This window comes from Lissotriton vulgaris, chromosome 6 (genome assembly GCF_964263255.1).
Source record: "Lissotriton vulgaris chromosome 6, aLisVul1.2, whole genome shotgun sequence".
NCBI lineage: Eukaryota > Metazoa > Chordata > Amphibia > Caudata > Salamandridae > Lissotriton > Lissotriton vulgaris.
In genome coordinates, this window is record NC_141694.1 from 1,240,822,756 (window position 1) to 1,240,850,559 (window position 27,804).

The 27,804-nt window shown below is 47.4% G+C and overlaps 1 protein-coding gene across 1 annotated transcript in view; it reads left to right on the top strand.

The window, feature by feature from the left end:
- The first annotated feature begins 1,409 nt into the window (after nucleotides 1–1,409).
- The window catches only part of FRK (fyn related Src family tyrosine kinase), a 240,195-nt gene continuing 213,800 nt past the window's right edge, over nucleotides 1,410–27,804 (top strand). The window contains exon 1 of the mRNA XM_086927343.1: nucleotides 1,410–2,562. Coding sequence (XP_086783469.1) covers nucleotides 2,141–2,562 — 422 coding nt within the window. The 5' untranslated portion in view covers nucleotides 1,410–2,140. The remainder of the gene's footprint in view (nucleotides 2,563–27,804) is intronic.

Below are 27,804 nucleotides of genomic sequence, written 5' to 3' on the forward strand. Positions count from 1 at the left end.
CTACAACACAGGGCTAATTTTAAACTGACCTCAGGCTTCAGCAGTGCACACATGCAAACACAGAAAGGGCTGCTGGCCTCTAAACTGCCATGCCCTATTATATTCTGGGGATTTAAAGGTAGTTCTAATCTCCCTGCCCTATTATGAACTAGGGCCTTATAGGAGAGGTCATGCCAATCATAGGGATACCCTAATCCATAGTGTACCCTAGTGTATGTAGGTGTTTCACAGTATCTTTAAGGGTCTCTTTCAGAATAGCACTGGCCCTGTGCCTGTTCAGGCAGAGGCCAGGGTCAGTCAGAGTCAGGTACCACCAGTACCAGTCAGCGAAACGTTGGGGAGGGCACAGATTGGCTTAGCAACACTAAAGAAGCACATACTCAGAATTTAAAACATAGCACCATGGTTGGGGGGTTCTCTTTAATAATCATAACTGATTTCTATCCTAATGAACCCATTTTCCAACTTTAGGATAAGGAAAGACTGGGGAAAAATCATATTGTTCTAATCTATACCTTGAAGTTTTCATGCAGCTCTTTGATGACTGTTAATAGCTCACTGTTCAATGTTAGGATTTTAACTTATAAAACTGCAAATACCAAAATAATCTCTCAGACAAAAGCAGTAACTCACTGACAGATTTACATGATACGCATTTTGTGATCTGCGTGCTACACATTCTTTGCAGCAGGCACATTAACCCACTGTGTCTACCTTACCAAGAGTCAAAACTTCCACTAGACAAACCTCCGATCTCTCTCAATAAAGAACATTAATCACCAAAATTACCTTCACATTTTTACTGTTGCCTGAAAATTGCTGGAGACCAGGAATGCAGCAGCAGGTACTTTTCGAATCATAATGCACTTGCAAACACGACGCCCCCACCCTAAGTCAGCGACCTATGTTTGCTTGGTGCAGCAAGAGTCATATACATGGTTCTTTAACATTTGGTCTGATTACTATATGAATGTAAATAACAATACATGAAAACTGTGACAACATGCCTGCTTTTCTCAATATTTCACTTCAAAAGTATGCGATTGTATTTGTTTAATGGGCAGTGATTTGTATAGGGTCACTGGAAAGTCCACAAGGTTGTCCCTGATCCCCCCCCCCCCCCCCCCCAAGAATTTTTGTGTCTCCTACGCCCCTGGTCAAGGGCGGACCTATTGGTTCCTGAATACGACGGTGAAGCAATTGAGTTAAAAGAAAAGCCACCATTAACATGGTCCTCTCTGCCCCGGCTTCTTCAATTAGCAGCTCTCTCCAGAGCAATGCCTACTTGTTGCAGGCAGTAACTATTCTTGGCTCCACAGCAACCAGCCAGGTTACTGCTCTGTTCTCCCGGTGCTCCGTGTTTACAATCTCAGCCTTTCATAAAACAGACAGGCTTCCTCCTCCTACCTGTGACACCAACCCCCCCGCCTGGGTGGACCAGCTCTCGGGTGAGGCTGAAAGTGCTGAGGTCTTATTTTAAAACTTCCCCCTCGCTGGCCGTCCGGGCGCCTCTGCCGCGGGAGGAATGTGTCAACCAGGAAGTGAAAACGAAAAATCTCCTCAGCCGGTATCTCCAGGTGCTATCCACACAACAAGACGGCCGGAGCGCTCAATCATTAACAGGAGCGAAGGGCCTCGGAGCGAGCACGGCTGGCGATCCTCCGGGCCGGTCGAGCAGGGGGGCCATCTCAGAGCCTAAACGGGGCTGTGCGGGGGCAGAGAGCAACGTCCACCGGGATGCGCTTTTCAATACGTGAATCCATTTTAATGTGAAGTGAGGAAAGCAGAACCGCCGAACTTCTCATTCCCGCCTGAAGCCGAGTCTTCCGAAGGAGAAAGAAAGGCAGTGCCTTAACCTGGGGGGCGGTGCTGCTTGTGTTAGCGCGAGGTCTGAGGAACCTGTGTTGACGAAGGCAGTTTTATTTATTCCTTTTTAGCTTGACATACGTGATGCCGACAGGTGCGGTGGTGTTACCACTTTGTGTTATTTAACTCCGGCCGAATGTGAACATGAAGGCTGCAAGGCTAGTGGGAAACTAGTTCGTGCTACCCTTTTTTTCTTTTTTTTTTTAAAGTTGTGTATGCGTAAACTGTGCACCCACCCCCCTCTTTGAATCTCCGCGGAGAAAGAGGTAACAGCATGGGCAACTACTTTCATAGGCACTGCTCCTGCATGGAGCCCTGCTTACCCTGCTTATTTAAACGTAAGGAAAAATACGAAGACAATGGCATTACCATTCCCAACTCCCATGCAAATACAGCCGGTGCAAGTAATGTCCCACGCTGGACGAACCATGAAGAACAATCGCAAATAACGACTGTGGACGGGGCAGCGGGTGGTTCCCAGGGGTCCACCTCTGGACAATTGTACGTAGCCCTGTTCAGCTACGAGGCGCGCACAGATGGCGACTTGGGCTTCCGAGCTGGAGACAAGTTGGAGGTGCTCAGTTTCGACCACGCGCACTGGTGGCAGGCCAGGGCCATCAAACCGCGAGGACCCAAGTCCGTGGGCTACATCCCCTTCAACTATGTTGCCCCGTGCCAAAGCATCGAATCAGAGCCGTGAGTACAAGTCTCTCATCTTTTCTGAGTACTGTTGTGGAATATGTTGGTGCATCATAATTCCTTTCATACTATGGGTAGTAGTTGCATTGCGCGACGGAAGCGTATAGACCGCCACCGCTTTCTGTCAAACACAGCAAAGAAAGGGAAGAGCCGTGTCAAAATTGCTTGTTCTAAGTAGTGCAATTCTGGTGACATTGAATGTGTGTATAGCATGCCCTGAAAAATCACCAATTGAAGATAAGTTACGGTTATGACCCAAAATGTAAAAAATAAAGAACTGAAAGCTGGTTACAATTTCATCCACTATTAGAACAAGCATTTGCAATGCCAATAGGTCTGAAATTAAAGGAATGTTGTTTGATAATGTGAAAACTAAACAATTGATGGACGGAATGCTGGACAATTAAAACATTCACCCCCAGTCACGAGGATCTGTGTTTAATCCATCATTCTTTTGCTCGCCACACCACCCCAGTTTCGACTCAGCCATATGCAAATCAGTCTTGACCCTGTTCCTTGTGGGAACAGTCCAGCTCGAACTGCCAAGCCAGGTCCTCCCTGGACCCTAAACCAGCATCCTGGGACCGGTTTCATGGCATCACTCTTCATCATCCAGGCTAGCTTGAATCCAGTGGTGTAGTGAGCACGGGACCCACGTCTGGGCATGCCCTTCCCACTCTGGGCGGCATATGCGTATGATAATGTGAGGCGTTATGAATAGCATGGGGATGGATTTGTGTTTTGTGGCAGCAAACACTGTAGAATAATGTTGGTGTAGGTTTAAAGGTCGGTGACAGTTGCACTGTCAAGCCAGACTTGAAAGTCCATGTAGGTTAATGACTGTCCTCCTCCCATCTGTAATGCTGCCAGAGGGAAGCACCATAAATTCTATAGTTATCTAGGGCACTTTAATAGCATTACAATGTCATATGTGTGCCCCTGGGAGTTCAAGTGGCAGCAGCTGGACAAATAACAAAAAAGTGATCATAGCTTTGTGGGGGGCAAGCACTTTTTTGTGGAAGTACACAACTTCTGCCCAACCGAAACAAGAACTCCTGGCTCCAAACATGTGGGCTGAGCCATCACCCCTTTCCAGGTGCTTCTCACATAAACCATAAAAACCCTTAAAGCTCTACTCATGACTTTACACATGACATAAAAGTACATATGACCTGTGACAACGCAGGAACATCATACAGAGTACCCAGGGGATAACCTGTGTCATCTCTGTTGTGTGGTGCATTCATGGCCACTAAATAGAGGGGGATACGGAAGCCAGCCATGACCTGTGCATGCTCTGTGTACAGCCATTGGAAACACCGCCGTATAAGGCACACAGGATTATAACTTCAGAAATGTGCTTTGCTCTCTGCATTGAGTGTGCAGTGCAGTAACATATCACATCCCTGTCTTGAATGTTCATGCACAGGGCATGGTTAGTACATAAGGGAACTTTTTGCATAAAGGGCATGGACATTTTTGTGTAGGATACTATGTGTTATGTCATTGATGATGTTACCTGGGATATAATTTAAGTACATAAACAGTTGCACAGGACTTTTGGTTGAGTGGCACATTTTGTATTATTAAATTGCAGTGCTTTGTAGATTTTAGATAGTAACTCATTGTGATGCCCCTAAAACAGTTTTTTAGGTCTCGCCTGTCGATGCGCATGTGGAACAGGAGCCCATATGACAACCGATGCCCAGGCTGCTGGCGCAAGACGCCTCTTAGTTCCCATTCTGAATAATTACCAAAATAAAGAGACGGGCGCTGGGAGCAGGAATCAAGAACAGAGTTTAATTCTCATGAGGAGAGCCTGTCATGTCAGACACGAAACAAGGTGCCATCGGGAGGTGCTCTAACAAGTGAGCTGAGTCTCTGTCTTTTATACTTTACAGAACACTTGGCATTACAGTCACAGCATTGTAAAACAAAGAAAAGACATCCTCATAATCCTCGTGTAAATCCTACCCCACATGTGTTCACAATAAGGACCCTTGACCTGCTGATAAGAGGGGAGGGCAATCACGCAGCTGTGTGTTCCGTCAACTGTTTAGAATGTGTGCGCCTGATCATAGCCCAGGGGGTGGGGTGGCCAGGATCAATAGTGGGTTCTTTGAAAAGGAGTGACTTCATACAATAAGGGTCAGTAAATGGTATCTCCTGGCTTAGGCGATGGCCTCGGACATGTGTGGTCAGTCGGACTCGGGGGAAGGGGTCATCAAAGAGGTGGTATTCATGCAGTGTGGACAATCGAGCGTGGAGGGAAGGCTTGTCAACAGAGGGGCATTCATGGAAGGAAAGGAGGTGCCGGTCAGGTGCGGCCGTGACTCCCAAGGACAGGGTTTTGCAGAAGGAGAAGGTTTATGACTTGTTCATGTGAGGGAGAAGGAGGGGGTCAGGGTGCGCGCAGGGTCAGAGTCGCACAGAGAGAGAGAGAGGTCTTATGACCCGTACATGAGAGAACAGGGGCAGTCAGATACAGCTGGGGGGGCTATGTCAGCTGAGGCGAAGGATGCTTCTTCAAGAGGGAAATGGGGGGGTGCCTGGGTCAAGCAGGATGGTTGCCTTTCATAGCAGGGTCGCGCAGAGTGCTGGGTTTCATGGTCTATGCATGTGAGAGGGGGAGGGGGGTGCTCAAATGCGCGCAGGAGGGAAGCCAGTGATTCTAATGAGTGGGCAAGAGGCCAAGGTGCCTAAAATGGCTGTCATGTACACATGGGTACAGGCCTTTGCGGGCGGAGGGATGCAGTCAATGCTTTACAATATTCATGGTGCGTGCAGGGAGGGGAGGGGGAAAAGGGAAATGAACGTTGCTTATGTACATAAATACTTCTTATTTTCTACAGTCGCCCCTTTTTACATAGCAAAGTTCATTTTTTGCAGTCGATGAAGGTACATATAAACAGGTGCGATCGAAGAATTTGCATTTGTCAATACTAACATATGGCATATAATCATGGACAGTTGATGTGTTTGGCAGAACGCAGCACATAGGGGATGGCATTTGTCGAGTTCCTATCATTTCAAATCACTACATAGCATAAATGTTTCTGACTTAAAAATGTGACCAATGAACATTTTGACCAAGTAGTTGAGGGAGGAATTCAGTTCAATACGCAAGATCTCTTCGTCACAGTGTCTTTTTATCAGTGAGCCATCACTGGTAGGCTCCAGTCCGTGTCCTTTCGTTGGCGCTGTTGAGCACCGGCGGTGGAGCTATAGGTCCAGCTCGGTTCTATCCTTACGCGTTGCAGGGTGCGGTCAGTCCTCTGCTGTTAGACCACAGTCCTGTTCCCTAACCAATCCTTTGAGTGGCGCCTTAAGCTTGCCACCTATATTTCCGTGGCGTAACCCCATTTCCATCTAGATGCTGTTCTTCCTTTCAGCAGAGAGTCGCATGGAAAAGAGGGTGTGCGGTTTCGTTAGTCGGTGGGAGTGAGAGGGCGGAGTGGGGGCAGATTTCCCGGGACACACCTAAGGGACCAAGGGAGCAATGGATAACAAGCAAGCAGGCCCATCAATCGGGCTTGAAAAGAGGGACGGAGGCTCCAGGCACACGTGGGTTGGCGGACAGAGAGCTTCAGGACAGCCCTTCATTCTTTCCTTTACCGCCTTTGAGAGTGCTGCCTCGTCCCGTTTCTTGTTGTGCTGCGGCTCCACCTTTGGTTGAGGTCGCATGTGTCTCATGATCTGCAGCCACGCTGTGCGTCACGTCCGGCCCTTCTCCTCCGGTGATTGAGTATCTTTAAATGGGTAAAAACAAATTTTAGAGAACTGGCAGGAGAAGAGATTTTTACATTTGAATTCCACTCGCAATCCTAGCACCTGGCGTTATGCTCATTGGTCATAGTCAGAAGTCTATTACCATGAAGTAAGTAGGTGGGTATTTCTACTGCGTTCGCACCAAGTCTAATCGGCGTTCGTTCATGACATATATGGACAGAGGTCGGACTCTTATCGCCTGCGTATTTCAACAAAAAACCCCAAGATTGACAACATTCAGGGGAGACTCGTCCTTCTAATTCGAGCCTTAACAGTCTTACATTTCCCTTTAGAGCTGGCTGACTCTTTCAAACAGAGCGGGGGTGCAATCATTGAAAGACAGGGTCAAGCAGGTTTTTCTCGAGGGGCGGCAGTTACTCATGGTCATCAGATATATATATCGGGGACAGTTGCTGGGGTCGATCAAGTGGGGCGGGGACGCTTCGGGCATTCGCGCTTGGGTGCAAAGGGGTGGGGCAATCTGGGCATTGGGGGTCAATCTGGACCTTGGCGCTTGTCTCTAACAATAAAAATTAGGATGCCATTGACATATAGTTCCCCTATAAAAGGCCAAATTTGGGGGACTTTAGTCGTCTTACCTGTCCTTTCCTTCTCAGCCAATTCAAGTTCATTCATTTTGCAGAAAGGAGAGGCAGTAACATGGCGAGATACAGTCATTTTAGTTTCGGTCAATTTCGCTGAACACCTTCGCGTTCAATATGTATCAAATCAGACTGGTACCGGTGGGGTACAGTTTTACCAAAAAGGGAGAGAAAATAGGGAGACTCCCGTAGAGAGTGAGAGTCGTCCGCAATCTAAACGAGCCATTCTGTACACGTATGACATGTAGAGAGAGAGAGAGAGAGAGAAAAGAGAGAGAGAGAGAGAGAGAGAGAGAGAGATAAGAGGGTGGAGAGAGAGGGAGAGAGAGACGTGTACGAAGATAGGTCATTTAGCGCGCTCACAACACGGAACAGCAAAGGTCAGGTAACATGCAGATACAGACAGAGGGGAGACATAAATTCGTACGTTACACACACACAAACTCAGACAGGGAAGACGGCACATGTATTACACATATACAAGACATTCACGACAAGACAGGAAACAATTGTTAGTCTACAAGATCTGTTTTTATATATATCCTACGTATCCTTACTATCCTATTTATCTACGTGCTTAGCTCTTTCTGCCCTTCCCCCCTTTCCCTTCTCGCTTGTCACGCCTGCGAGCGTTCCCAATTACCAATACTCACACCTCGGTTGGTTGATCAGAAATTAACCTTGTCGCGCTAGTTACCCATGGTTGGATCTTAGACCATTTTTCTGTTCCCTCCTTTGGTGGGAAGTTCTCCAGGCTGAGGCAACGGCAAGTATTGATCGGGAAAACAGTTGGACAGCTTGGCTATATCTGTAAGAGTGTGAGAAAGGGGGCAGTGCATTTTGAACATCGGCAACATTTCTTACTTCCTAGGCGGGTGGTGCCGTGGCAACCCTTACCCGTACAATTTTTCTTTGTCCTTTCCCTACCTAGTCAAAACGTCCAGTTACATTATTTAACGCGTCGTTTCTAGTCAATTTTTTTTTTGTCATTCAGTACTTGTCCAGTCTCTATGTCAGTCCATCCTCCCGTTGCTATGTTCTAAGGAGGAACAGTCATGTTTAAGTCTACGTCTTTAAAAAAAAAAAACTTTTATTTGTCATAAGGACCATGCTCATATTCCCTTCTTCCCCTTCTCATTGGCGGTTCGGTCGTCGTCCATCCATACATCAGCCAGGGTTCCGATGTGACCTGCAGAAGGGAGGAGAAAGAAGGGGTGGGGGGCAGCATTCAAAGTACATCAGCATGCAGTAGTCCGAAAATGTTTTTACCTACCACATACTCGACCCATCTCCACGTACTGCATTTCTTTGCCATCTCGGCGTTTAAGCCCAGAGGGACCAGAAATGTCAGACAGATAATCATTGACGATCTGCGTATCTACATGAGTTACTTGGTCGTAACCCCTTTTGATCGGGTACAAGGGTGGCGGTCAGGTGGCATTTCTGTGGTGTCGTTTTAGGGCTTCTAAAGCACTTTTCCGGCTGCCTGTGACACATAGTGTGGCTGCTAAATATCGGGTCCTTTTTAACCTTTAGCCTTCATCATACTTTCTCGTTGCTCACAGTAGTAATACATTCAAAACTCATTAATGCAACCGCTACAACTATGCTTTCGTTTTCAAAATACTTTAATAAAAAGTGTTGATGTATAAATACAGACCTACAACCCAGTGGACTGGCCACGGAGCAGAATGGAACTGTACATAGGAAGAACAAAGCTGGTGGCAGTTCATTGCATAAAGTGCGGCAGTGCAATAAAATCGTATTAAACTCCCCTACAAAGCGAACATGATGCATGTCAGTAACTCATCTTTACTAAATTCATAAATACATTATCCAATGTTCATTCATTACCTAAATTACACCAATTCATTTTCCAACTCATAATCAGTACCCACCCTAAATCAATTCATTGTCCAAGCACATACTCAATATCCTTCATATCTACTTTCATTATCCAAAGCGTTATATATATCTCGGGGTAAAAAGCTTGCGCAATCAGGGTGCAACAAAGTTCATTAAAAACGTCTCATTTTGTGTCGGCGCCATTTTGGGTGGGGTCAGGCAAGTTCCAGCACAGTCAGAGTGTCTCTAGTCTCGCATGGTTGGCCCAGAACCTTCCGTTGGCAGTTCAAAAAGTTTTGTGCTATGTGGTTAACAGTCTAACAAATACGGACCCTTAGTCACCGAGTGGGGAGGGCGGCAACAATTTTCCTACCGGGTCATTCTGGTGTTCCTCCGGAACTGAACAAGTCTGTGCCGTGGCTGCATTTTAGCCATTTCCAATCCGAGGCTGGTGCCGGCAGGAGTTGCTCCGATGTCGTGGTTCCCAGCGAAGGGGGCGGGGGCACCCATGCAGGGGGTCGGGGGCCCCCCGGCTCTTATAGAATCTTCAAGGTCGAGGAGAGACGATATGGAGCGTGTGCCCGTCCTGGGCAGAAGACCGCTTTTTGATGTTGACCCTCTTTAAGCAAAGAGTGTTGGGGTGTCGCTGGAAGCCTCCACCTGGAGGGAGGTGGGGGAGGGTCGTTCGCTCCACCTCCCCCTTCCAGCGACCCCGCGCCGTTCCTCGGCTCCGTCGCTTCGATATTGGCCGTGCCAGCCATTGAAGATGGGGGGGGTGTGGTCGGCGGCTGAGGCAAGACAGCCCCCCCCTCCCTTTTTGACATGTGGCGGAACTACCTCCAACTCTCCAGGGATTTGGAATGTGGCGGGACTACCTGTAACTATGCAGGCGATGGCGAATTTGGCATGTGGCGGGACTACTTGATTTGCCGCCGTTCTCGCCCCTGGCTTCGGCCTTCTTCGTGGGTCGGACCAGGCGAGAGACAGAAGGGGGGGGGGGTGGTCGGTGGCTGAGGCAAGACAGCCCCCCCCCCCCGTGGCCTGCAGGGCAGCAGGAGAGGAGAGAAGGAGAGGTCTCTGCCATTCTTTGGACCGCCTGCCCAACATCATCTCCTCCTGACCGTGGCCAGGCGAGCCCCTCGTGCCTCGAGGCCTCGCCTTCCGGATGGGCGTAACCGCGGACCCGTTGCACTTCGGGAGCTTTCCGGAATGGGGGTAGGTACCTATTGAATTGTTTCTATTTCATGTGACCGTTATTTGGGCGTGGTGGGCAATGAGGCAGACATGTTTAGGGCAGAAATAGGCAACGGAACCTAGCTACCTCGTGGCTGCCTTGGTGTCAGGCTTGTCTTCCCTCGCCATTTTTATGTTTCTTATTGCTAGTTATTTCTAACGTTTTTTATTTTATTTTTAACGAAGTTGATAACTCCTCAGTGGCCTACTGATTTCGCCCAACTCCTTTTCTTGTATTTTTATGCCATAACCTATTATGAGCCATAGCGACTAGTCCACACTTAATGAACAGGTCCTTATTAGGTGTGCCCTCCAGTGGAGCTGGATAGTTCAACTCTAATAAGCGGTCCGGGCTAAAACAGGCTACCATCCAGTGGGGAGAAGATAGGCATGACGGATTACAACGGGGACAAAAGTCTGCATTACCTATCTTATCACAGCGGGCAAAGACTAGGCAGAATATTTCTATTCTCCGTTGTTTGGCGGCGGTGAATACCGCAAACAAACCAATACCGAATAATCGGCCAATCAAACAATTCAGTGGGGAGAATAAGTGGGCACGAAAAGTTATCGCTACCCACTCTTTCTCTACCTGCAAAGCGAGACCTTGTTCTTCCCTGTTTGCAGACAAAGAATCTCCAGACAATAATCCACGAACGACAGTTCGGGAAACAGTGGGGGAGGAAGATAAGCACGACGGATTACAATGGGGACAAAAGTCTGCGTTACCTATCCTTCACTGCTTGCAGAGAGAGAGCCTGTTGTTTTCTCCGTTTGCAGACAGTGAATCTCCAGAGGGTTTCAACAAAGCGTAATACTAGTATTATCCAAAACAATCATTTCACAATTTGTCGCATTTACGCGACCTTACCCGGACCGGACCGTGTGGGCAGTTCTTCGCCTTCCTCCTTCCAGCGCCCGATCGTTCTCTTACTCCATGATTTTACCGCAGCAGTCCTGTGGGATTCCAGTCAGGACAGTAGGTCACTCAAGAGAGGTCCGTTCAGAATAGGTGAAGTTCATTCAATCGGCAGCCGGACGAGGACCCTCTCAAGGCAGGTATACTCCGATCATTTAGATGTTCACCTCATCGTCTGGATCTCTCTTACTGGACCTTATGTCACTGATGGACCCCGCGTTGGGACGCCAATTGTGGAACAGGAGCCCATATGACAACCGATGCCCAGGCTGCTGGCGCAAGACGCCTCTTAGTTCCCATTCTGAATAATTACCAAAATAAAGAGACGGGCGCTGGGAGCAGGAATCAAGAACAGAGTTTAATTCTCATGAGGAGAGCCTGTCATGTCAGACACGAAACAAGGTGCCATCGGGAGGTGCTCTAACAAGTGAGCTGAGTCTCTGTCTTTTATACTTTACAGAACACTTGGCATTACAGTCACAGCATTGTAAAACAAAGAAAAGACATCCTCATAATCCTCGTGTAAATCCTACCCCACATGTGTTCACAATAAGGACCCTTGACCTGCTGATAAGAGGGGAGGGCAATCACGCAGCTGTGTGTTCCGTCAACTGTTTAGAATGTGTGCGCCTGATCATAGCCCAGGGGGTGGGGTGGCCAGGATCAATAGTGGGTTCTTTGAAAAGGAGTGACTTCATACAATAAGGGTCAGTAAATGGTATCTCCTGGCTTAGGCGTTGGCCTCGGACATGTGTGGTCAGTCGGACTCGGGGGAAGGGGTCATCAAAGAGGTGGTATTCATGCAGTGTGGACAATCGAGCGTGGAGGGAAGGCTTGTCAACAGAGGGGCATTCATGGAAGGAAAGGAGGTGCCGGTCAGGTGCGGCCGTGACTCCCAAGGACAGGGTTTTGCAGAAGGAGAAGGTTTATGACTTGTTCATGTGAGGGAGAAGGAGGGGGTCAGGGTGCGCGCAGGGTCAGAGTCGCACAGAGAGAGAGAGAGGTCTTATGACCCGTACATGAGAGAACAGGGGCAGTCAGATACAGCTGGGGGGGCTATGTCAGCTGAGGCGAAGGATGCTTCTTCAAGAGGGAAATGGGGGGGGGTGCCTGGGTCAAGCAGGATGGTTGCCTTTCATAGCAGGGTCGCGCAGAGTGCTGGGTTTCATGGTCTATGCATGTGAGAGGGGGAGGGGGGTGCTCAAATGCGCGCAGGAGGGAAGCCAGTGATTCTAATGAGTGGGCAAGAGGCCAAGGTGCCTAAAATGGCTGTCATGTACACATGGGTACAGGCCTTTGCGGGCGGAGGGATGCAGTCAATGCTTTACAATATTCATGGTGCGTGCAGGGAGGGGAGGGGGAAAAGGGAAATGAACGTTGCTTATGTACATAAATACTTCTTATTTTCTACACGCATGCGCATCGAGCTTGCAAGACTATGGGGGCTTAACCAGTCTTTAACTAACTTGCAAGGAATTGTGGCGATTCCTTGCAGTGCCCGTGAGATTCAAGCTCAATGCGCATGCGCATTGAGCTTAAAAGCGCGTGCACATCTCACAGCCTCCCCCAGCTCCGCCCCCTCACTTCTTGGTTGCACGGCCGTTAGGCCGTGCCTCCCCTACTCTCCTCCCCCCTCCTCCTCCTACTCTCCTCCCCCCTCCTCCTCCACCGATAATATTTGAACTGTGCGCGGTAATTGGTTTCCGTGTGCATCCGCCCTTCAAAGTTGGCAGTAATTCAGGGCAAGATTACCAGCAGCATTGTTTCGCAAAAGACATCCTGTGTAATCGAGGCAGGGGCTGTTCAGACAGTGGAGAGGCTGCGATTACTCTCCTCCCCCACTCCTCCAGCATTGTAACCCGTCAGCATGGCAAGGGAGTCCCACCCCTTCAGTGTTCGCTAGCCTGGCATCCATCTTTCAATGCCTGTCGTGTTTGCTGTCATACATTTATATTGTCTGCAGTCGATTTTTTCTTTAAAGCCTGTACTTTGTTTTAAAAAGCATTTATTTTTAAAATGTCATTTTTATTTTTGAGTAGATAATCCATAGATTTTTTTAAGTTAACGATAACGTTCTTCAAATAAAAATACGTTTACTTCCGATATGATGCCTGGACCTTTTGAGTTCTTTCACCTAATTACTTGAGCTGGGCTCTAGTTTATTTCTCCTGCAGTGAGAACAATCCGCTCCATAATGGCCGCCGTTTTTAATTTAACGACAGCTAACACCAATAGAATACAGTCCTCACATCCAGGCGTACCTCTAGAGTGGAAATGCTTGCTGTACGTGTACGCAGGCGCATTGCAAGTTTATTCGCTCACAGCACATCGTTTAGTCCGTTTTTACTTTCGTTCATGCCTTCTGAAGGAAATGGATGTGTGTATGGCCATGTGTACGGAGTCTTTCAAATTGGAATTAGTGAACTCCAAGTCCCAGCCGCATTGATCCAGGCTGTCTCTTTCAGCCACTGGCTTGACACTTTGTCAATTACATATTGGCTCAGCCCAGAGAACTACTTCTTTCTTCCCCACTGTTTCTCACCTTATGTATAGGTTTTGCAGTAACCCGTCACCTTCAATGGGGTGCAGGTACTGTAATGCATTCAAGAATATTTTTTATTGGCCTACCTCTATCTGCTTCTTATGCATATATTTATGCCCATCTGAATGTGCACTAGCACATAAAACCCAGACCTATTGGCTTTGCTTATGCCCGGTTTATTAAAGATGAAGGACAAAGCAAGGTGAAGTTTGTTTAACTGACAACAGTATCTCCAGAAGTCCTAGTCGGCAATTAGCTCCATATCCTAATGGTTAATTTGAAAGACTCCTGTTTTCAGCGCTTCCATATAGCTTTTAGGTCTCGCCTATGGATAGCTTCAGCTGTCTGTTGTCAAAATACATTTTGTGTGCAACGCCAACAATGACAGCAGATTTTGGGGAAACGTATAGTTTATCATTGTATGGATTTTTTTGCCAATGCCATTTGCTTGCTAAGAATTCAATGGCTTGCTTTATTTACTCCTTTTTGCGTTTGACACTACATTCGAGTATTGCTTCTTTACAACACTTTTGAGTGGATAACTTGTACCTTTCATTGCTTGCATTAAGGGAACTACTTTTTAGATCTGGCATTAGCCAAGACCATCCACCTATTTCATTTATAGGCCATAATTCTCTTTCAGCCACCACATACACATCCACCGCATCCACCACACCCACCACCACCACATCCACCACACCCACCACCACCACATCCACCACACCCACCACCACTGCATCCACCACCACCACAGCATCCACCACCACCACAGCATCCACCACCACCACTGCATCCACCACCACCACTGCATCCACCACCACCACATCCACTGCATCCACCACCACCCCATCCACCACCACCACCCCATCCACCACCATCCACCATCACCAACACCCCATCCACCACCACCACTGCATCCACCACCACCACCGCATCTACCACATCCACTACATCTACCACATCCACTGCATCCACCACCACCACATCCACCATCACCTCCACATCCACCATGACATCCACCACATCCACCACCACCGCATCCACCACCACATCCACCACCACCACCACATCCACCACCACATCCACCACCACCACCGCATCCACCAACACCACATCCACCACCACCACCACAGCCACCACCGCATCCACCACCACCACATATACCACCACACCCACCACCACTACATCCACCACCCCATCCACCACCACCACCCCATCCACCACCACCACCCCATCCACCACCACCAACACCCCATCCACCACCACCCCATCCACCACCACCACCCCATCCACCACCACCACCGCATCCACCACCAACACCCCATCCACCACCAACACCCCATCCACCACCAACACCCCATCCACCACCAACACCCCATCCACCACCAACACCCCATCCACCACCAACACCCCATCCACCACCAACACCCCATCCAGCACCACATCCACTGCATCCACCACCACCACATCCACCACACCTACATCCACCACCCCCACCACCACTACATCCACCACCCCATCCACCACCACCACTGCATCCACCACCACCAACACCCCATCCACCACCACCACTGCATCCACCACCACCACCGCATCCACCACCACCACATCCACTGCATCCACCACATCCACCACCACATCCACCACCACCACCACATCCACCGCATCCACCACCGCATCCACCACCACATCCACCACCACCACATATACCACCACATCCACCACCACTTTCACCACACCCACCACATCCACCACACCCACCACCACTACATCCACCATTAGCCACCATTGGCATTAGCCAAGACCATCCACCTATTTCATTTATAGGCCATAATTCTCTTTCAGCCACCACATACACATCCACCGCATCCACCACACCCACCACCACCACATCCACCACACCCACCACCACCACATCCACCACACCCACCACCACTGCATCCACCACCACCACAGCATCCACCACCACCACAGCATCCACCACCACCACTGCATCCACCACCACCACTGCATCCACCACCACCACATCCACTGCATCCACCACCACCCCATCCACCACCACCACCCCATCCACCACCATCCACCATCACCAACACCCCATCCACCACCACCACTGCATCCACCACCACCACCGCATCTACCACATCCACTACATCTACCACATCCACTGCATCCACCACCACCACATCCACCATCACCTCCACATCCACCATGACATCCACCACATCCACCACCACCGCATCCACCACCACATCCACCACCACCACCACATCCACCACCACATCCACCACCACCACCGCATCCACCAACACCACATCCACCACCACCACCACAGCCACCACCGCATCCACCACCACCACATATACCACCACATCCACCACCACTTTCACCACACCCACCACATCCACCACACCCACCACCACTACATCCACCACCCCATCCACCACCACCACCCCATCCACCACCACCACCCCATCCACCACCACCAACACCCCATCCACCACCACCCCATCCACCACCACCACCCCATCCACCACCACCACCACATCCACCACCAACACCCCATCCACCACCAACACCCCATCCACCACCAACACCCCATCCACCACCAACACCCCATCCACCACCAACACCCCATCCAGCACCACATCCACTGCATCCACCACCACCACATCCACCACACCTACATCCACCACCCCCACCACCACTACATCCACCACCCCATCCACCACCACCACTGCATCCACCACCACCAACACCCCATCCACCACCACCACTGCATCCACCACCACCACCGCATCCACCACCACCACATCCACTGCATCCACCACATCCACCACCACATCCACCATCACCTCCACATCCACCATGACATCATCCACCGCATCCACCACCGCATCCACCACCACATCCACCACCACATCCACCAACACTTTAACCACACCCACCACCACTAAATCCACCACCCCATCCACCAACACCACCACCCCATCCACCACCACTGCATCCACCACCGCATCCACCACCACCACATCCACCGCATCCACCACCACATCCACCATCACCACCACATCCACCACCACATACACCATCACCTCCACATCCATCATGACATCCACCGCCACATCCACCGCATCCACCACCACCACATCCACCGCATCCACCACCTCATCCACCATCACCACCACATCCACCACCACATCCACCATCACATCCACCATCACATCCACCATCACATCCACCAAGCTATTGATTTTGCTATTTTCAAAACCAACACATAAATAAAAAAAGTGTCATTTACTATACCAATCGCTCAAACTTTCCTAATGCGAGACCTATTGCATTTCCAACGCTTGTTTTATTTCAACTAATGTGCACTGTTGCATTAGTAATTAAAGATGGCGGCAAATTGTGGCCATAGGACCCTGTAATTGGAGACGAGCCCAGGAGACCTCTTTGGTCCATGTTATCACCCCAGGGTCAAATTTGCACACAAACAATTCAGCATATGTGTTCCGCCATTATGGGATATAATTAGAATTATGTCAGACAACCCTCTGAGTGCTCGAGTCTTCTGGGTCCTGTTTTTAAATTGCAGATTCCATGCTGGGTGGCTGCGCCTGTCCCCTGAGTCAATCCCAGCTCCTGGGTTCATAATTATGTTTTTAAAAGTTTTCTCCAGTGCTTGCATATTGCAACATCCACAGCTGCAGTGCTACTGTGCAGTGTACAAATAGTTGAAAAGGTGCCAGCAGGTAATCCAAACAGTACTGACTTCCTGACAGTCAAGAACAAACTGGGCCACCATGAGATAAAACTGAGGGTTGTAGTCGGGCAGGAATGGATTCTAGTGCAGAAAAAAACTATCATTGTGTGTTCTGCCTACACACGCAATTAAGAACGCTCACAAGTTGTTCTGATCAAGTTTAACACTCGCAGCCCTGTGCCTCTCAAAGATTTGTCTGTTAACTTGGCTATTAATTTGTAGAAATTTCATCTTTTTTTGCCTTGATCACCATCCATTTTGTGACTGATGTTGGTGGTTACTGATTCTGAAAGCGTCCTGGATTCTGATAACCAGGTCTAGTGCCTGTGTTCTGCCCTCTAAAGGTATTGGTAATTAGTGTAATTCTAATTGGAAAAGACAACCTACCTGTAAGTCCATAATATATGATAGGGCATGTAGTTTTAAAGACCCCAGTGGCCTTAATGCACTTACGTGTGCACTGCTGTGGGGTCTGCTGTCATTTTAAAGCCAAATGCACGAAGATAAATTGATGGACAGAATGCAGAACAATGTCATACATTCACCCCCAGTACCGAGATTTGGGCCTAAACCCTTCGTTTTTTTTGCTCACCACACCAGTCCAGTTTGGACCCAGCCATATGCAAATCAAACTTGACCCTGCGCCCAATGGGAACAGTCCAGCCCAAACTACCAGGTCAGGTCCTCCCTGAACCGGGAACAAGCATCCAAGGACTGGTTTCTGGCTTTCAGCCCTCTTCAGCCAGAATAGCTTAACTCCAGTGGCATGGAGAGCACGGGACCCACGTCTGGGCATACTCGTCCCACTCAGGGTAACAAATGCAAACAGAACAATTGAATGACAGAATGCAGAACAATGTCATACATTCACCCCAGTACAGAGATCTGGGCCTAAACCCATCGTTTTTTTTGCTCACCATGCCATTCCAGTTTGGACCCAGCCATATGCAAATCAAACTTGTCCCTGTGCCCAATGGGAACAGTTCAGCCCGAACTGCCAGGCAAGGTTCGGGATTCAAGCTATCCTGGATGTTGAGAGGTGAAACCCTGAAACCGGTCCAAGGATTCTTGTTTCCGGTCCAGGGAGGACCTGGCTTGGTAGTTTGGGCTGGACTGTTCCCATTAGGCATAGGGTCAGACTGATTTGCATATGGTCAGGTCTGAACTGGGGTGGCATGGTGAGCAAAAGAATGATGGATTTAACACATATCTCTTGACTGGGGGTGAATGTTTTAATTTGTTCTGCATTCCGTCCATCAACTGTGTGTCTTTTGCTTTCTCGTCCTAAGTGTGCCGGGTATGCCCAGATGTGGGTCCTTGGCTGACTGTGCCACTGGGTTCAAGTTACACTGGCTGATTACGGGTGAAACCCCGAAACCGGTCCTAGGATGCTTGTTTCAAGTCCAGGGAGGACCTGGCTTGGTAGTTCGGGCTGGACTGTTCCCATGAGGCACAGGGTCAAGACTGATTTGCAAATGGCCAGATCTGAACTCGGGTGGCATGGTGAGCAAAAGAATGATGGATTTAACCAAGATCTATTGACTGGGGGTGCGTGTTTTTGTTTGTTCTGCATACCGTTCATCAACTCTGTCTTTTGCTGTAATTTTAAAGCCAGGCCTGATTTGCAGGCGGGTTTTAAAATAAAACCATGCCCAAATTAAACCTTTGAGTTTAAAGTACTTACAAAGTCCCAAACTAGCTTTTTATCATTATAAGTAACCCCTAATGTCTGCCCTAGGTGCCGCAAGGGTAGCGTGCCTTGTTATGAAAATAATGGGGACAATATAAAAGGGTGTTTCACGTGCCCTAGTAGGGTAAAAAACAACCAAAGTAGTTTTTCCCTATTTTACTGCTAGCCTCATAAACCAACATGGGGAAATCTTCATTAAATGTAATAAAGTCTAACTTTGCATTGGAACTAGCTAGCAATACCATTCAAGGTATACAATTAATAGTTTCACGAAATCCAATCAGTTTGCCAAAGTTGGATTTAATATAACTATTACAGGAAAGTAGTTTTAGAAAGAACTATCCTGACGTTACCTAAACCATCCCTGTAGCAGTGTCTTCTGATTGGCCAGTTTTGACAGCCTGCGCCAAGCTGCTCACCAGGGAGAGGTAGCGGGTGGGGTAGATAAGCTGGAGAACAGATGTCACAGGGCCCAGGTCAGCCCCCACTTCCTTGATTCCCAGCCAGATGGGAGCCTCCTGATTAGATTAGGAGAGGGGCTGGGAGGCGAGTGTAGTCAGTAGTTAGCCATGCCTCTGAGTTGAGGTCCACAGACACACGCCAAACAGAGATTCTTTCCATCTTGATGTTTTAGGTTGAGTGTGGGCAGCACATGCGCTGCTCTGTGAGGCATGCTTTATTCGAGAATGGCCTTGAAGCCCCGCCCACACTCCGCCCATATTTGTCATTGGCTTGTATTATTGCCCTTCGTAAATGCTGGCCTCTGATTCGTTAATAGGCTTGTAGGTCCCTCCTTTGTACTGCCTTGCCTTCATTTGTAACATCCCATGAGGACTGGCCCTTTTACTTATGTCTTATTTATTATGTAATCCCTATTTTCTTTAATTTGTTTCTCCTACTGCAGGCACGACATGCGCGCTTTCACTTTCCAAGCAGCCCGGGACAACAGCGGCTGATTCTTTGACATGAAATAGGTCTCGCATTTACAAGAGTTTGAGCTATTGGCATTGTAAATAAGAATACTTTTTATTTATGTTAATTATCAATCCAAATAAATAAAAGGCATTGTCATTTACAATGCCTATAGCTTAAACTCTTGCAAATGCAAGACCTATTGCATTGCAAATGCTTGTTTTTTTGGGAGAGTAGTGCATTCTGGGCCAAACGTTTGACACACTTCATAGGAAGTGGTCATACCAGAGGAAGATGGCATACTCCCTATTGGCTACGGCACCTCCCTCCCTCAAGTCCAGGAATGAGGAATAAGGCAGCTAAGAGGAGATCACCTGAACACTGCCCAACCCGTGCTACATTGTAGTCGCGTAAAACTTTGACTTTGTCTCAGTCCAGCGTGACCAGATAGCTGTGAGTGGCAATTTAAGCTTTTTGATGCTAGAGTGCACAGTTTTGGATGTCATTTTTTGAAATGCTTATCTCTGGTTCCCTACACTGGATTTTTGTTGTTTTGGTGTAATTTTAAAAATGAAATTATTCTCTATTTTTATAAATTGGTGTTGGATTTTTATTGTGTTGTGCCCTTTACTTATTTACTGTTTGGTGGAATTAAGTGCATCACACATAAATGGCTCCTACGTTCAGTCTACCTGCGTGTTTGCCAAGCTACCAATGGCTGAGCAAGTATTAATTTATTGAGACTTGACTGGACCTATAGTGATTGTGGTATTATTACGATCTGAGGGGTAATACCCCCATCCACTAATATCCCACTTTCCTTCATTAATTATTATTGATGACCTTGAACTCCTGTCTGTCCCATAGTTGCACTCTTGTTTTCCTTTCTCATCTCTTGCTTCCATACCCCTTTTTTTGTGTCTTTTCATGGCATATAACTCATTAGTTTTAACCCACTTGCTGCAGAAAAGTTTCATGTAAGCCTAGTCTGTCTTTCTGCCTCTAGATTCTATAAAATTAGTAACACAGCATTGAATATAAACACTTAGGTCTTTATTTACAAAGGTAATGTACACTTGTGAGTAATTTACACTTTTGAGTATGTTTACTACTTTTTGGATATTCCCAAAATCAGAGTGAACATTTACTTCAAAAGAGTAACTTGCACTTCTATTTTTCAACTAGCCAAAAAATAGTAAACTTACTCAAAAGTGAACTGCCCCCAGGCATCTGAATTTGGTGGAGGTATGTAAGTTACACTTTTTGATTACATTTATACTTGGAGTTTCAGAATAGTAAGAAAGTAGTAAAGTTACTCAAAAGTTGCCTTTTGCATTCAGGCCCTTGTTATGCTCATACTTGATTATCACAGATGAGTAACTAAAACAAAAATACAGGGATCAATGCAGACATGAGACCATTCTGGCAAATGATCATAGACTTCGGGCAGCAGGTGATGATTAGTCTGGTTGTGAGCCACTTTGCACTGGATGGCAGAAGTAATCTATCAGCATTCATCTTCATTTTAGTTCATTCCTCTTGTTCTCACTTATTTGTGAAGGATTGAGGAAGTAGACTGAGATGTCGCTAGAGGTATGGACACAAGGTAGACGTGACGAGAAGTGAAAAGGAAAAGGGAGAGAGAATGAATAGGGACCAGGAGAAACAAGGAAGGAGTTTGAATGAAGATATTTAGGAGGACGAGATGTGAGGACATAAAATGAGAAGAGGAGTCTTGATGTCCTAAAAAAGATTCTGCATATGATACCCCTCTGAAACCTTACATTCGACTTTAACAAATAGAAAGGTAAAGGTGGTGCATCAGTTTCAAGTCACAAGGCTTTGTCACAACCACAGCACAGTGTATGCTATGTCCATTTGAGAGAATTGTGGATATAACCATTAGGAAAAATGAAATACTAGGTGTTAGAAATGGGGTTTCTGGTTGACTATGGTAGGCACCTAACCCAGGCTGAACCCACCACTCTAGTCACGGCAAGTAAGTTACACACCAAAGATAACCTATGCTCACCCTCTGGTAGCTTGGCGCAGAGCAGTCAGGCTTATCATTAGAGGAAATGTGTAAAGCATTTTGCCCAATACACTCACACAGAAATACAATGAATACATCATAAAAGAGTCTCCCTAAAGATTAAATAAAAAATATGGTATATATTGGGCATATCACATAGACCAAAACAATATGAATCATGAATTCTGTGCATATTATACAAACCCTGAAGTAGTACCCGTTATCCTGACAATATAAGCATCATAACGATATACCGTATAACATTAGGGAATGAAATGCAGCAGTTTGGTTACAGCAAGAAAACACATGAATCACAATTACAGTGTAAGCAATGCAAATCAGGTTATGAAAAGGCACACAAATTACCAAATGTGACCATAAATGAATAGGGTGCAGCGTCCCTGCACTCCTATTAAACTTTATACGGTAATCTGGCAGAAATCATAGGGCACAGTAACACCTGCGACCCTCTTATACCTTATAAGGTAAATCACAGTCTTCCGGAGTAATGCAAGTCCCTGAATGTGGCAGAACCATGTCGGGATTGGGGAGCCTCCATCGAGGTCTAACCCTGCGAAGCCACAATCGAAGAACCAGTGTCCCCAAGTACATAACACAAAGTAAAAAGAGAGGAGGGCACAAATTCCAGGGTCACACGGGGTAACCTCGATCGATCCCCCACCTTCCAGAAACCAGAGGTAGGTGCTGCGAGTGCATGGGGCAGCTACAGATCCGTATTTAAAGACCTCACGGAAAAACTATCAGTTAGCAGATTAATGCAAATGTAACCCTATCACATCCAACCCTTCCTGTGTGATGGCTCTTTGGAAAGTATGTACAAAGTCTATGTGTGACACATAGGCCCAGGCGTGGATTGGAGTCAGGCTGTAAGCACAAAGAGTCATAAGCACAGAGAAATGCCCAAGTTCCAAAAGTAGCATTTCTCTAAAATAGTAATGCAAGATCCACCTACATCAGTAAGTAAGATTTATCGCTAACATTCTAAACATACCAAACTTGGTAGGTCAGGAATGACCACTTAAACATGTATAAGGAAAACTCCAATGCTAGCCTCTGAGAGGAGTAGGCCTCACCGTAGTGAGAAACAAAATAGGCTGTTTGTCACTATTAGGTCACATGTCCTACCTTTTAATTATGGCAATGTAGCCAGTGTGCACTCTTGGTTGTAACTGAATAAACTAAATAGTATGATAGTTTGTTGCGGTGTGCTTCCTTGCCTATACGCCATGTTCACGGGCGTCAATGGTACAAACTAACAATAATGTTGGAGGGAAACCCTTCCTGCTAGCGGGAGCACATTTCAATAATATGTAGTTTATAGGTTGGTTAAACTGGATATTCAGTTTGAGCAACTTAAAAACTACACGTCATTGAAATGTGCTCCTGCCAGCAGGGAGGGTTTCCCTCCAGCATTCTTTTAGTTTCTACCTTTTACTTAAACAGCACCCTGTCCATGACGCTACCTAGTGCCTTACTTAGGGGTGACCTATACGTAGTAAAAGGGGAGTTTAAGGCTTGGTAAGTAATTTTAAATGCCAAGTCAAATGTAGCAGTAACTGTGCACGCATGCTCTGCATTGGCAGACCTGAAACAGGCTTGAAAGGCTACGTCTGTGGGTGGCACAAGCAGTGCTGCAAGCCTACTAGTAGCATTTAATTTACAGGCCCTGGGTATATGGGATACCACTTTACAAGGGAGTTACAAGTAAATTAAATAGGACGATCGGGTGCAAACCATTCATACCATGTTTAGAGGATAGAGCACGTGCACTTTAGCACAAATTAGCAGTGATATAGTGCCCAGAGTCCTAAAACCATCGAAAACACGGTCAGAAAAATTGTAGGAGGAACGCAAAAAGTTTTGGGTAACCCTACTAAAAGGGCAATATGCAACACTAGGTAACAAATTCAGTGTTTTGCCCCATTTTTTGCTATTTTGGTTAAATATGTGGACTGGTATCATACAATGGGTCAAATATGTCAATTTTCCTACATCTGTACTTAGAACAGGGGCCAAAAGGGCATTGGCTGCTATGGTAGTCTGTAGTGGTGCCTCAACTGAAGGTGGGATAAAAATGCTGACAGTGGCATAAGCTGCCAGTATCATCCAAGGTCCCTGAGCAGAATTAGCCCATGCATACCTGGGCTCTCCTCTTTCCTCTGTCAGCCTTAAGAAAATGACAAGAGCAGCTGGAACAAAACGGAGAGAAGAAGATTTGGAAATGTGGCAATGTTGATGCACTTACATTGATCCAAGAATGGAGCACTTAAAGTTATCCGGAAATTATACACATAAAGTGATTTGGCAGTAAATATATTATGCTGTTAAGGAAACGATAAACTTACACTTATGTAGAAAGATACATGGATGCAGTGTGATCAGAGTAGGGAAGAGGTCAACAGTAAAGAGTTGCATGAATGTCTCCATGCTGATATATCAGTAAACATAAAGGAGGAGTATTCCTTTTAAATAAATAAAGCAGGATAGAGGCTCCTAGTAGTCATGGGTGTCTCTCCTGTGATACCAGCCTGCACTCAAATCAAGGTGCACTGAGAGAACTCATTACTGGGACACAAATTTTACTGTGGGCTAGTATCGAAGTAGTGTGTTACATAGTAGACCTTGATATTTCAGTACTTGGAAAACAGTTGTAAGAAATTTGTTTATTAGTTGAGTGGGTTAAGTACCCAACTCAGGTAATGATCACAACCCTTGTCATGGTGAACCACTAGAGTCACTAAATAATTCTGAGCTCAACACTCGGCTAGCCATGGCACAGAGCAGACAAGCTTAACTTAGAGGCATTGTGTAACATATTTATGCAGTACTGAAACAGTAACAAAGTCAAAATGCAAACTGTTGAAAATCCCCAAATCAACAAGAAAAATAGAGTAAAATATAATAAAAGTACTCAAAATGACAAAAATCCAATAAGAAAAAAAAAACGGATTTATGATCTTTTAAAGTATTAAGTAGAAATGGCTAATGATAGTCAACGGTCGCTGTAGAACTGGACTTCGGTGCACTTTGGCATTGACTGCAGTGGAGCGTGGGTCGATTACACTAACCAGGTTCGCCCTGGTCAAAGATTTTAACTTCTGACTTTGGTCCTTCAAGTCCCAACCCACCACAGGAGTGAACTTTTAAAGCCCCTGAGGACGTCAGGGAAAGCACGTAGAGACTCACAGAGAGGCCAACAGGAGGGTCCAGTCCAGGTCCAGTTGACACAGGCCAGTTGGGCAGTTGCACGAAAAGGCCTCTTGTAGCTTGTGTGCCTGTGCCTCCGGCCTTTAACAGGAGGCCAGTCCTATGACCCTTGGGGTGCACAACTTTGTTCTGGGCACAAGATGGCAGTGGCGTAGCTAGAAGGAGGCGGGGGGGCGGTCCGCCCCAAGCGGCACCATTTTTGAGGCAGCCGCGCAGCACTGGAGGCCTGTTGCGGCGGCCTTTATAATTTATTTGGGAACAAACACAGTGTCCCCAAATAAATTATAAAGGCGGCCGCAACGGGCCTCCAGTGCCGCGGCTGCCCACGGCCGTTTAAAAGTGCAAAGCCGCGCTTCGGTCACAGCTGAGCTGCACAGTGCACACATTCACAACACAAACGAGGGACTTCGTTTTTGGCAATTTAATTGAAAGCACTGCAGGCGGCGGCCGCTGTGCTTTCAATTAAATTGCCAAAAAATAAGTCTTGCGTTTGTGTCTCCTCGTCTCACTCAGACTCCTTGACCTTTGCCCCTCGCGCCTCAGAGCCCAGGGCCATCAATCTTGTAGTGTGCACAAGCGCTACCAATGACGGCCCTGTAGTGATATTTTGGCCAGCCCTCGCCTCGCGATTAGAACGTAGCAGTGACGCATTACGCGCTTCACCACTACGTTCTCGTAAGGAGTCAATTCTGGCCTGGGGCAGTGCAGTGCTTTATGTTTGCAGGCAGCTTTGGGCGTTTTGCTGGCAGGCTCTCTGGACATCACTCAATATAGAAGAGGTATGGTAACAGAATACTACGCACTATATATTGTGGTATACAAATATTATAACATAAATGTAGGCTACCAAAATATTGACATGGTACGTACATAATGTTTTAATGTAGGTTTACTATACAGGATTCTCCATAAAGCGACACCAAAGCCAATAAATCAGTTGCACACCATCATACTCCCTAGAAGCTTTTACATACAACTAGCTTTCACACAATACTGCATCATAGGACACCGACGTGGGATGTAATACGTGTTTAAAAAGCAGTATATACCCTAGCCAAACAGAGCACCTGTAATTTTCAGACCGATGAAACATCCACACATCACAAATAAAACACATAAAGGTCTCCCTAGGTCAAGCATTTTACTTTCACACTAACTCATACACTCCATTGTTAACACTGCACAAACTTCTGACCACACACAACCAAACCCCAACAATCTGAATAGATAGCGTCAGCCAATGGTTCATTGAGTACCATTCATGGACGTCCAAGATTCGCATGAAAAACTACCCAGATAGAGAATGCGCTACAATACCATAACAATGAGTGTTAGCGCTATCCAGATATAACTAACATGCGCATGTGCCTTGTGTGCTGATGAGCACAGCTGGCGACTGGCGCAGACATTGTCACATCTGCACGCTGTGCCGCGGACCTTTCGACAGTGTGGTACAATTCTTGGGTGAGGTGGCTGAGACAGTAGGGACGGGGTGAAATTCAAACACTTGCCTCAAAATACAACCCTTATCTCATTTTCCAATTTACATCCGTATTCATATACACGCAAAGTTAGTCAGCCGTTGGAATGTACCACCGCACCAGGACATCAAGCCGGCTCACGCCCCTCTCTATACGATGGGCCGCTCCCATATAAGGATTTGCAAGCCCTGGTGTGCATGTGGCGCAGATTTCTGAAACCGTCTGAGAGCGCACGCAGCTGTGGAGGGCTCCTGCTGAGATTGCATGGGAAACTGCCTTCGTGCCGAGAGTGAATCAGCGATTCGCACCTGTCGAAACAGGCAGGCAGGCACTTCGGTATGGCGGGATGGAAGCAGTGCAGGGGTATCTCATCCGAGCTCTGACAGCGTACCCGAGGACTAGTGCGCGCTAACCTTTCAGCACTCCATGGGAGGATAATTACATTTTAGCCAATGTGATTAAAGTTCAGTCCTGTAATGTTGTTATAGCGTCCCCACACAATGCTCAGAAACCTCCTGGATGTGTAGATTGCTTTATTAAACACAAGCAGAAACTTTCTTACACATAGAGCGCCGAGCGTCTAACCATCTCTTGCTCCGGTCGCTAACTGCCGTTACTCCGCTTCGCGCCCTTCACTTCTTCTCCACTCGCATGCGCGCGTGCCTCGCTCCGTCTACAGCGTGACGCGTCATCGCGTTCACGCTCGTAGACTAGAGCGCAACACCACATATCTCCCTCCTTTGACACCTGAATATAAACAGTACTAGAGTCCATCTCTAATGTCCGCTCATGTCATAGTCTTTATATCGTGAAGGCAGGGTGACTGTTCTGCCTATTCGGGTGCGCCTTACCAGGTTACTCTCCTCACCGCCGCTTCCGCAAGGAAGACTCTCAGTGTCTCTCTGATCTCTCCTCTCTCCATCTGTAGCTGGGATGGAGTGGCTTCCCGCTACCTCTGCTGTCTGTGCTTCTCCTTCTCCCCCTTCGTCTCTCTCCTCTAATGTTTCTCTCTTGACTTCCCCGCTTATGGGTGTCTCTTCTTCTCCTCCGATTTGTATCTCCTCCTCCTCAGGTTTAGGCCACCTTACGATCCTGTTGACTCTCGCCATGCGGTCTTGGGACCACACCTTGCCATCGCTGAGTAGGGCAGCTCTGCCTCGCACCTCCTTGACTTGTAAGGGTTGGCTATACTTGCTCTCTCCTTTCTTTTGCAGGGTAGGA